The sequence below is a fragment of the Syngnathus scovelli genome, chromosome 12 (genome assembly GCF_024217435.2).
Source record: "Syngnathus scovelli strain Florida chromosome 12, RoL_Ssco_1.2, whole genome shotgun sequence".
In the NCBI taxonomy this organism is placed as follows: Eukaryota; Metazoa; Chordata; class Actinopteri; order Syngnathiformes; family Syngnathidae; genus Syngnathus; species Syngnathus scovelli.
The window spans coordinates 4815025-4827130 of NC_090858.1; the positions used below are offsets into that span (position 1 = coordinate 4815025).

General features: G+C 42.8%; 1 protein-coding gene across 3 annotated transcripts in view; it reads left to right on the forward strand.

Annotated features, from left to right (window-relative positions):
* Nucleotides 1-12106, forward strand: part of LOC125978228 (glutamate receptor ionotropic, delta-1) — a 152286-nt gene that overhangs the window by 103054 nt on the left and 37126 nt on the right. For all 3 annotated transcript variants that reach the window (XM_068652533.1, XM_068652532.1, XM_049735398.2), the window contains one exon: nucleotides 4168-4373. In XM_068652533.1, coding sequence (XP_068508634.1) covers nucleotides 4168-4373 — 206 coding nt within the window. The remainder of the gene's footprint in view (nucleotides 1-4167; nucleotides 4374-12106) is intronic.

The window sequence follows — 12106 nt, forward strand, 5'->3', positions numbered from 1 at the left end:
TGACAAACTTCTGCCAAGAAATAAACAACCCTATCTAATTATATATTCTTGCATGTTTTTGTTGATCAAAAAGCACCCGAGTCAGCACTATTGATTTGTTGAAGAACTGTCAAATGCTTCAAATAAACTACCTTTCCAGAACCATCAAGAAAAATATCAGTCCGCTCATTTTCTCGAGTGCTTGTCCTACTAAGGGCAGTTGAGCTCGAGCTGAGGTGGAGTACACCCTGGAGTAGTAGCCAGCCCCTAACCATTTACACTCATATTCCGTTCTACAGACAATTTAAATCAGAAGTGACTGAAAATAAAACCTGTCCGATAACCCGCTTAAGGAAGGAGTTCGTGTTTTCCTTGAGATTAGGTGCTCTCCTTGCCTCTCCACTTGCTTTAGTGCTTAGTCATGTTAGCACAGTAGAGAATTAGGCAGGGATTAGACGTGATCTTGATTAAGCAGCTTCGAGGGTGGAGGTGCTCGCTCTCGTCGAGCGGAGGCATTGATGCAAACTGCAATGGAAGTCCCCCGCAGCGCGCATGAATGGCGGCGATGCTCGCAGCGGGTGACGTGTCGCGGAAAACAAAACAAAGCGCTCGACTCTGTCTCAATTAAGCCCTCAGTTGAGTGGTGAGGTCCATAACTCTGCCGACTAACGTTTTGCGACGCAACGGGAAGGTACGAGTGACCTTTGCCTCCTTGGTGTAAAACGGAGAATGAGTCGTCAGAGTTATTCTCACGTAAATAAGATTGCCACGGATCGTTAAGGAAACAGAATAACGGCAATTTATTATTATTGTTGTATTGATTCATTACCTTTGCCAGTGAAGTTTGTTTTCTAAGAGAAGAAAATAGGCAAACAGCATTTGAAAGTTTTTTGAAAAGCTTTTTTGAAAAACATTTGTTCTCTTCTTTTTATTTTTTATTTACCAATTGGTAGATTCGGTATATTGAATCTTCAGTGACTCACTTTTTTCTTCAAATATTACATATTCACTTCCATAATATTTTAAAATATTCTTTAAGATGTATAAAATGTATGCAATGCATATTCATTAACCGGGGGGGAGAAAAAAAAAGATGAATGTAACAATGATTCTTTCTGTCTAGCAGAAAATTCTGCAGGCTAATGTGCAGCCATGCTCGTGCACTCCAGCTCAATTACTCTTGGGCTATACACAGGCTGGTTTACAAGAATATCAGATCGTCCACCTCTAGAAAAAAAAAAAAAAGTTTGTAGTGGCCTGGTGAAAACCCAAACCAAAATTCAAAATTGCGTTTTAAGACAAAAGTAGCGTTATTGCGCTAAGGGTGTTCATGTATGATCATTTAAACAGGCTCATCTCAGCGTCGAGTAAACACGTCTCCGGCTTTTCCGCTCGGATTGCGACGCAGCTTGACAGCTCGGTAAAAACCTCTGAGCCTTTTCATCGCGATACGCCGCTTGCGGTCCGAGAGGAGAGCCCCCGCCAGCGTTTCGGCTCCAGTCAGAAAAACGCCGAGAAACATGTTAAGGAGGCTTCACGCTCTTCTCGCCACTGCACACTGATAAAAAAAAAAAAAAAAAAGACATCTCAGCGTAAAAAAAGCCAAATCTGCCTTTTAAAGCCAAAGATGAGAGAGTTGGGTGTTAGACGGCGCATCACCTGCCGTGCTCTTGGCTCGACTGGATTACGACGATATTCACTTCACTGGTTCAGTTAAGATGTCCAGATCGGCAAAGCTGCTTCCAAGGGAGAAAGAAAAAAAAGGGTAGTCCTCTGAGGACTTGATCTGCAAGAATTTTATGAGAAAATAGAACAGTATGCTTTGCTAGCCGTTTAACCTCCTGACCCAGGACCAGTGTGCTCGACAGCTCAGATTGACCTGCCTTGAATGTTGCACAAGCCCCACCTCTGGATGGAGAATAATTTCATGCCTGACTGCAATTTGTCAATCACAGGACAGGCATAGACCTGGAATCGATTCCTCACTCTGGCTGTTGGAAAAAGAAATACAAGATTAGGTTGGGTTTTTTTTTACAGTGAGGTCACATGATCAGAGAGAGAGAGATACTTTATTGATCCCGGGAGGAAATTCATTTATCTATCCAGATCAATTATTAATCCAGATTAATCAACCATCTAAAGACAAGAAGACAATCTGACTCATAAAAAGTCCAAAGTAGAATACTGACATCCACAACATTGCTGTCCGTTCGACCTATTCACGCTCACGTCCGTCCACATGCGGGTTGGAAAACGTCCACATGAGTAAATTAGCTCTGCTTTGCTTTTGAATGTATAAAGAGAGCCTTGAAACATCGCAGCTGGGTCACCAGATGTCACAAACACACATCAATCGAAACGCAAGCAGTATTTCTTGGAAACTTGATTTAAAAAAAAAAAAAAAATGGACTCCACGATTTTTGCAAGCCTTCATGGCCTATATATACACTAACTACCACGTTTATGGAGACTGAAATACTGTAAACTAAATACGTGCAGTCATAAAAGCAGTCCCTCCCTGCTTTTGTGCTTGGGGGAGGTAATAACACTGAAGGAGCACTTGTAAAATATCCTCCATTGAGGAAAACAATGTTGGCGGAGCGCTAATCCGTCATGTCGCATTTAACGTGACGCTGTGCATTTTGACTTTTAACTGAAAACGGGAACCTCGTTGTGCTTATCACTTTGCATTCCCTTGATAAATCATTTCGCCGCCAAAATCTATTCATTTACGTCACCTTGTCAGGGCCAGACGGAATTGCGTATCGATTACAGATCATATTTGTGCTCTGTCAAAAAAAAAAAAAAAAAAAAATCCAAGTTAATGTCTGTTCAATTCAAAATAGCGCCGTCAAGTGTGGCCACTTCAATTTCGAGAGCTCGGCACTGCTTCCGCGTTGACAAATGATTTAATTTTGTGTTTTGTTCCGCACATTGAACCATTTTATCCAGCAACGGCCGTTATTATTAACGCCGCCTCGAATATCATTTGCAATACAGCAAAAGGAAACGTCGCCCCCTATCTACAAAGACGCTGCGCTTTGTCGGAGTTCGGCCTCCGGTGCAGGCAGCGTGGCGGCAATGACGCACCATTATGTCGCTTCGGCACCGGGTCAAAAAAGTCATTTGAAGATCATTTGCGTACCTCGTCCTGAGCGGCTAAACATCAACTCAATTAGCGCTGGCGTACTCCCGCTGTTTAATGATGTTATTGATTTTTCGGCGATCATATTTGTGTGGGCATATTTGTGTGCCTGTTGAATGCTGCCATCACTAAACAGCTTCTGGAATTCCAATGCATGCATAAATATTAAAAAATAAAAAATATATGTCATTATATAATGGATATTAAGTGTGTCTTAATTCTTTTTTAGAGCATGGCGTGAACCCTTGATTAAGATCCGTATATAACCCGTATTAAATCGTCAATAATGTAAGTTTTCGTAGCAAGGGTTATAAAGAACGTAATGAAGCCCAATTTAATTGAACAAAAATCAATTATTGATGCAGTATAGTCCTTGGAGGACTTGATGATCACTGCAAGCATCTGAAGTCTCATCTGCCGCTAATTGGAGGAAACACAAAGACAAGGATACTTGTTGTATGCTGTCACACTTTGGTTTTGAGAGTGATATAAGTGAAAGTGCCCGGGAGTCTTTGAGCCACTCCTCAAAATACTCTCGAGTGTGCAAACATGTCCAATGGCGTGATTCATTATGCACAGCTTACATTTCATTTTAATTTTGTTTGCTTTAAAGCTTCATCTTCTCATGTTTGAAGAGGCACAGTGAACTATAATTAAAAAAAAAAATCGATCAAAGAGAAGCCGTTGAAAATGACATTTCTCGCCGAAATTTTAAACGCATCACCGCCGGGACGCCGTCTCCACCGAGAGCGGCGGCGAGGATTTATCTGCCGACCTTTGAGATCACAATTACGCTTTCTCTACTATGGTATTGATTCACTTTTGAAAATGAGAATAAATGACATTTAATGAGTAAAAGTAGCAAGACTTGGCGAGATGGATGGAGGAACCTTGTAAAAATGTAGACGGAGGCTTATGGGTCACATTAAATGTTTACTATGTAGCTCGCTATTCTGCAAGTTTTCATAACTGCAAAGTCAGTGCAGTGCTGACGTCGGGTAAATCGGCGGACCATCAAAAAAAAAATCTTCTCTCTCCGCCAGATATCCGCGGCTTACAGACCTTCATGGACCAGGCCTCTCGACTGGGTCTGGATGTGTCCCTGCAGAGGGTGGACCGCAACGTCAGCCGGGTCTTCAACGATCTCTTCAGCACGCTGCGCACCGAGGAACTCAACCGCTACCGGGACACTTTGCGGCGGGCCGTGCTGCTCATGAGCCCTCGAGGAGCGCAGGTGTTCATCCACCAGGTAGGATGTCTTTCGATGTGGCAACACAACAACAGGGGGAGAGTTCTGCCTGTCCGAGAAAATTCTATTTTCAGAAAATTTTCGTGACTTAAATCATATCGAGCATGCATTTTATGGGCTAATTAGCAACGAGCTAACGATTTCTAGCAGTCTGTTCATATTTTTAAGTTTCTATTTTGTTTTTTTTTAATACTTATAATAAATGACTATTGCGCATCCAATCCAAATCCCCGAAACTCCAAGCCCAACTGTCGCTCGGTGGTTTCGCACCGGTGAGACGAGCGTAACTACCCGCAAAGTCGAGCTTCATTAAGCCAGCGACTTTCTCTTTTCGATTCATTTGTCTTTGGCTGCTCCGTGCATACGTTTGCATTCCAAAGTGTCTGCTGCGCAGGCTGTTGACTGGCAACGTTTGGAAACTGTCAGGCTTGAGGGAATTAGCATAAAATCCATTTTGGGGCCCTGGAGGAAAATATTAGTCAGGAATGCTTTTCAATCCAAAACCTCAACTTTTGTTACTGGCAAATAATGATACAATGTCCCTACTTGGTTAGTTTGTAATCACTGTGCTAGCCTTGTGTGCTGTGAAAACAAACAAACAAACAAACAACAAATACTGGGGAGTTTGGTGAGCTGGAACGGAATAATGAAATTTCAAATTATTTCAGTGAGGAAAACTGATTTGATACACAGGTAATTAGAGTTCCTCGCTTGGTTGCCGTACGAATTAAACGCATAAGTCAAGGTACTCATGTATGTATTCCCGCTGCAGAAGGGGACTGTGACCACATACACACACACACACACACACACACACACGCGCGCAGTCGTGTGTGGACATCTGTCCGCATTTGTTTTTTTTATTGCATTTGAAATTCATTTATTTTATATTTTCATCTCAGGTGCCCCGCTCGGATTCCGTCTGACAAAATCTGTCAGAGGTGCGGCGCTATTGCAATATATGTTGGAACCCAAACAGCCGTATTAGCATACGTGCGTCATAGGCGTGCGAGACGCGCGTCTCCCGCCAATGTGACATTTTGATTGAATCCATCTCATCCCCGAACAAAGCTTATATCCAAGAAAATATCACACAAGGGCATTCACACAAAAAAAATAATCCAATTGTAAATGTGGATTTTTGGCAACAAACGCCAAAGTCAGCCATGTTTGTAGTTTTTTTTTCTTGGGTCCTACCTATCAGTGTGTCAAAAATGCTGACTCGTCAATCCGGCTTCATGAATATGGAAGCCAAGCACTTACAAAGACATCACTCAGCGTGTGAGCACACGTCCTTTTATTAATGTCCCATCACAGGTTTCGTTTTTGACTCGGAGCCCTCGAGCCCCCCCACTTGGTTCTTTTCTTTCTTGCCCAAAGTTTTGCTTTATCTGCCCCTTTACACTCTTTCTCTTCCCGCTTAGAATTCATGCGATGCGTCTCGGGTAATAAGCCCCCGCGTCACGTTCAGGCGCCGGCTCCCGGACGCTTCCGTGAATAAGTTGAATGGTCGGACGTGCCGGCAGCTTTGATAATCCATCTGAGCTTCATTAATACCTGTTGTCAGAGAGCTCACCTGAGACGAGTCGGCAAGGCGATCACGTGTGCGAATATTTCAACGAGGAATGCCAATGATGTTGATGCCTTAGGCACAGGAAGTTGCTGATAGCTGTTTATCTAAAATTAATTACAGATGACAACTTTAAAGGGGACATATTAGGCAAAAGTGACTTTTTCCAAATGATTGATAAAAACAGTCGAGTTTGCCTGTCTATCAAATGTCATCATTTTGTTGCAACCCCTGTTTTTTGGGGGTAATACCACGATCAACCACTAGATGGCAATACACTTGTAAGCTAAATTTGACTAAAGCAGAATATTGTAAACAGGAAGCACCTTATTTCAGCAGACCCTCATTTTGGGTAGCGATGAGCTCTTGTTTGACTCTTCAATCTTCATTCATTGCTTATACGCACCTAATCCTCGGCAAGGTGACTCGTCTATGTCCCACAATGCATCAGGCTTAAGAAAGTCATGTTTTTCCCTGAGCAGACTTTTGTCCAGACCTTTACAATTTGAACCCTGATTAGCATGACATCATTTTTCCATGTCTCTCCTTCCCCGCCCTTTTGTCCTCACGACGCTCATGTCGTCTCTCGTGTTTGGATGCGCAGACACCTCGCATCGTGTGTGTGTCTGTGTGTTGTAGCCAGCCAGCCAGACACTTGCCACATCGCCTTTCCTCTCACATCGCCCATGAGGGGGGGTGGCATCTGGTGTCAGCTCAGTCTGGCCTGGCTCCTTGACACCTGACGCCTCTGCACCCCTCATGCAAGGCGACCTCTCTGCCGAGTCACGCCAGCCTCTCCCGGGGGTGGCAAAGTGGCATTTTAAAGCTCTCCGACCATGTTTCCGTGTCCTTGGCTGGTATTAGCCGGCGTTTGTAAAACCACTTATCACTTACTGTAGGTGAAAAAAAAAAACATGACAGGTTTTATGAGATACCAAAGTCACTCCCCGTTTAGCATGCAAGTGAGCTCCTTCCAGCTGTTTATAGCTGTTACAGGTTGGAAATAAATTTAAAAAAAAAAAGCAAAAATGATTGTTTTTGTTGAACCCTTGTGGGTTCAAATATACTGTGAAACCTTTGATATTCAAATGCCCTATTTAAATATTCCCTATGCATATTTTATAGCATTTGTAGCACTTATGTAAATGTAAGGTCTTTAATCACACTTAATAAAAATTTAATAATACAAATGTGAGCATATTATGAGCGAGAGTGAAAGCAATGGATAAAAACAAAAATATTGTACAAACCCGACCCCCCCAAAGACCAACAATTTGATCCATCCTACAAATGAATTAATAATCATGCCCAAATCCGAAAGCCGTGATGGAGAGGTTCGCTGTATAAAAATAAAAAAAGATATACTTTATTTGTTTATGTTGTTCTTTAAGTACCATTTTTTTAATTGATTATTATCGAGACAAGTTTGTACTGAAGGATGAAAAGGCTAAGCATAATTTGAGCGTGAGCGACTCAACTTCTGTCATTGTGAAAAGATCCAATTAAGGATATTTGACGGCTCACCTCGCCAGAGGTGTGAAAGCTGCCGTAAAAAAAATACAAATGATACTTTTACACTCAGTAGTTTCAAAGTTAATTATGTGTATACCGTGACAGTTACAAGCTCTGTTTTCTCAATGTCGGCAGTAAAAGCTGGCGTGAAAATCATTTTTCCGCACTCTGAAAAAGGCCACATGCATTGTTGTGTGTCATCTTTGCGCATTTTAAATGTCATTCAAAGAAAAATCCATGCCTCATACGCTCGCGTGAGGGAATACAGAACCTTCCGGCGTTTACTATCATATCAAATATTTAAGCACATGAGTAAAACCTAGTTTTATTTCGGACGGCCTTACAGGTGTACCTAATGTTGTGTCCCGTTGGACGGCCAGCTTCCGGCCGTCCGCCAGCAGGCTGCTGCTGTTTTACGTCGACCTTTTTATTGAGCACCGCGGCTGCCGCTCGTTTCTCAATATGTGACTTTATGGGCCATCTTGGCCAACTGTGCCCGCCATCGTCCCAGCCGTATTTCTCTTAAAGGGATTGAGACATGCAATCACTAAGAAAATATTAGACTGTACTGATTGTAAACTCCTTTTTAGCGGGCGCTACAGTACAAAGGCGTTTATCTACTTGCCCCCGCATATTAAAATAAATTCAGCGTGCGTACAATAAGTCTGTCCTGTTAGCTACAAATATGGGCGTGTAATGTAAGAGTCGCGTGAGGTTAAGTAAGCTAGCTAGCGCGGGTGATATATAGCCTAGCAAAGCACAGAAATTTTTAGAAGCCGTAACTGAATTTTGAGTCGCAGCTTGTGCCTTAAAACATCAACAGCCTTGGGCCTTGAATTTAATATGTTTTCTCCGATTTCTGTTTAGATTTCAAGCAGCCTTTCTTGTCAGTGTCACGACCGCTTGCAGATATATCTTGAAAGCGCAGCGTGTATTATTATTATTCAGCAAACAAGACGACGGGCATGATGGCTTTCTCGTGTTCGGGGAATTTGCTGCCCCTGACCGACAGTTTATAAAAAAACGCTAGGCACACACAAAGCAAATTGTGTCGTCACAGCAAAGAAAATGGCGACACTCGTCAGTTACACAATAGGTGACACCGGCGGCTTTCAACAGCAGCTACCTTTTAGTCACTGAGCAGGTGGAAAGCGCTAATGTGGAAAAATGGACAGTGTGAGCCAGTTCACTTTGCGACACGACCTGAGCCACACACTCCCGGGACAAAAGACTCTGATTTGTCTTGTGTCGTGCCTCGATGCACTTATTATTACTCCTTACTATCTGATGCACCGAGATGTTATCAAAGCACGGTGGAGATCGAGCAAGATTTTTTTTTCTTTCCTGCAGCTACAGCTAATACTTCAAGCCCAGACCGGCTTCATTTCCTGCTTTCTTGACGCCGTTGGAATATTCCGTCAATCCCGTGGCGTCAAAAACACCAAACGTCCTCGGCTTTTATCCGACGCCGCGCTTTTTTTGCAAGCTGAAAATAGCCTGGTGTGCTTCACAGGTTCGTTGGCACCTCAGCTACTTTTCTTCTTGCCATCTTAGCTGCGACCGAGCAGGACGAAGGCGGCGTGACTCATGAACCTGGCAGAGGCCGAACACACACTTACCATCCTCCATCTTATTTCAGATGGAATCTGAATATGGATTGTATATTTTAGTTTGAATTACCGATTAAAATGAACTAAATATTATCAAGAAATCGTGAATAAGTTTAATATTATAGCACAAAAGATAGCAACCCAAAAAAAACAGTTTTTCTGTGGTATCAAACAAACGAGACCAAGATAAATCATTTCGTCTACCGTGAATGTGACTTAATAAACGTAATCAACTCCGGTGGCTTCTTAAACTCATCCACCATAAAATGTTTTGCTGTTAAAAGTGGAACAATTACACAATTAACAGACTGCAAAGCAGGAAGACAAATTAGTTTGTTCTATCTTGCGAGGCGTCGCACACGTGTTTCTCTTCCGACCAGACTTGGCCTTTATTTTTTATCTCAGCTGGGCAGCTGTTTGTGCAGCGGCGCCCGCACAGTGCGCTTCTCCTGTTGCATCTTCTTGACGGGAGCTTGTGAAGTCATTAATTAAATGCTCAAAGTCGCCGTGTCCGCCTCACCTAATTGGCCGAGAAGACATAAGGCCAACGCAAATAGTTTGTCGTTTTGACACCGTATCGGAGGTCATGTTATTAAATCGTAATCCCCACTAGTCTTTGGCCACTACGATTTGATATGAAGCCAGTTTGTCAGAAATGGGAGCTGGTTGGAGGAGTCCAAAACTCTAAAATGATACTTCTTATAGATCAAACTACGGGACACCATTTTTAAAGTAACCCTCCGAGCCGCCCGTGTAAATGTGACGGCCCACCGTTGGCGGGACTTCATCAGACCGGCGCGTGCGGCCAAGAGGTGGAGAGGTGAGTCGAGTTTATCTGTCCGAGCGTCTGGCTCCCGTTGCTCCCTCCTGCCTTGACGCCGCCACCTCTGGACCCCGGCGCTCTCCTCGCCGCACCCCAATTCCATTTCCCTCCCAATAACAGCATGACAAATTGAGGCTGCCAGAAGATGATCTATCATTGTCCTACTTCTCATCCTCTTTGCCCCCCCCCGCTCATTGTTTCTCTTTCCCCTTCTGTCCCCTTTACAGGACATTTCCTCAGTTTTTTTTCCCAGCGTCCTAATGGCCCCCTCTTTCTCTCGCCTATCTTCCTGCCCTTGTCTTTACTCTTCGTTAACCTCGGCCCGCTTTTGTCATTGTCTCCGTTTCTCTTTAGCCTCGCTGTGATATTCCCCCCGCGTTGGTTAGCTTGCGTCGGCGCGTCTCTAAGCTTTTGAAACATACAAGAGTACATGGTGACATCATAAATGAGTGCACTCCGAACAGCAGCTTTGTCCGCTTTCTGTTTTTAGTAGCATGAAACAAAAAAAACAGTGAGCAGCGCCATAGCTTAGTAGAGCGGTTCTCAAACTGGGCTCAGAGGACCAAAGAGGTGCCCGACTAAAAAATTAAACAAATTTGAATATCTCATTCACTCAATGATGACTTTACTTTAATAGTGGTGTCTGACTTATCTTGGAAGAGTATATCCTTATCCTTATAAAACTTTTTTTTTTTATGACTACAAAAAAACCATATATATATCTATATCATCTACAAATGACCTGGCATAGCTGTCCGTTGTAAAAATCAAATGAGGCCCTTGAGTAGAAAACTTTTCACACTCCTGGACTGGCATAAAAGAATCAGCCCCGATATTTTGATTTCAACTGGCCCACTGCAAAAATGATAACAAAATAGCCCCAAAAGACACCGACTCACTGTCCGGCGGCTTTAGATAAATTTGCCAATGCCGTTTTAGTTGGACTTTTGAAGCACATTTTACTTTTCCTAATGGCTTTTACTTTCTCATTTCAACTTCTTTCATCCAGTGTGCCACCAAGAGTGCTATTCTCACCGAGCGTGGAGAATCTGAGAACATTGTAATTGCTTTGTATGATGAATCAATCCAAGGTAAGGCTAGCTACGTGGAATCTAATAGCCGACATCTAAGTACAAGCAAATGCCTTTTCGCAGTCTGCGGGAGGGCAGAATAATCCAGAGACAGTTTTGTACCCAAAGACCGCTATTAAAAGTGGGCAGGCCTTTTAACTTGATGAATGCCGCTTGCCTGCGCTACAGTGAATAACGGCCTTGAAGTTAAAGAGCTTTTCATAAATAATTTGCTTTTTCTGTAAGTCCCGCTTGTGGTTTAACACTGTGGTGACAGTTTTTGTGTTCGCATTAGCGACATTAGAGGAATAACAAGATGAGAATTGCGAGCAGCAGTAGCAGCATACCGGTAAAAACTCTCTCTCATTAGGCTCATAACATAGAGGTGACTGTTTTTGTTTTGCATTGTTTCCTATCCTGCGCTCTCAAAGTATAAGAGTTAATTTCATTCATGCGGCTCATTAAGCAGACGGTTCTCTCCAATTTTGGACAGCGTATGAAAAAAACAACAACACCTTGATAACAGACGGTGATCAGATTGATGGTTTTCATAATAACGATACTCAGCTCTGAGTGAAGCCTTTAAGCATTTTTATTTATGCAGCCGTGATGTTGTTAGGGAGCTGGAGCCCATCAACCTCTACTACGTGGCCGCGATGTGTTCCCCACAATTCCACAGGCACTAACAAATCTACACTTTGTAGATTTGTTATTTTTTCTTTTCTTTTTTTTCTTATCTGTTAACTAGCCGTTTTTTTCTCTTCTGTGTTGGTGCTTGTAAAATTTGAAAATCCTGAAACAGTTCCTTTCGTAAGATTTTACAGCTCCAGCACAGCGCATATTTGTCTCCCTGCAGCATCACATGACATGCAATTATACCAAAGCCACAATGCAGTCCCTGAATGCGTTTCCCCTCTTTTCCCATGCCAGTGAAAAATATAAAGAGAGTTACGAGGGGTAATTGCAAAGCCAGCCACTTGGAAAACAAATACTAAAGTGTTTATCTTTTCGAATGTTGCCTAAACCGCAATGCAAAAGAACGCTGTTGATAAAATGTTCGATTAAAATGCAGCGCAGTCTCAGCGGGGAGCATATAAATGTTGCAGGTATATTTTCCCCCTTTTGTTTGTATGCCAGTACCATTAATT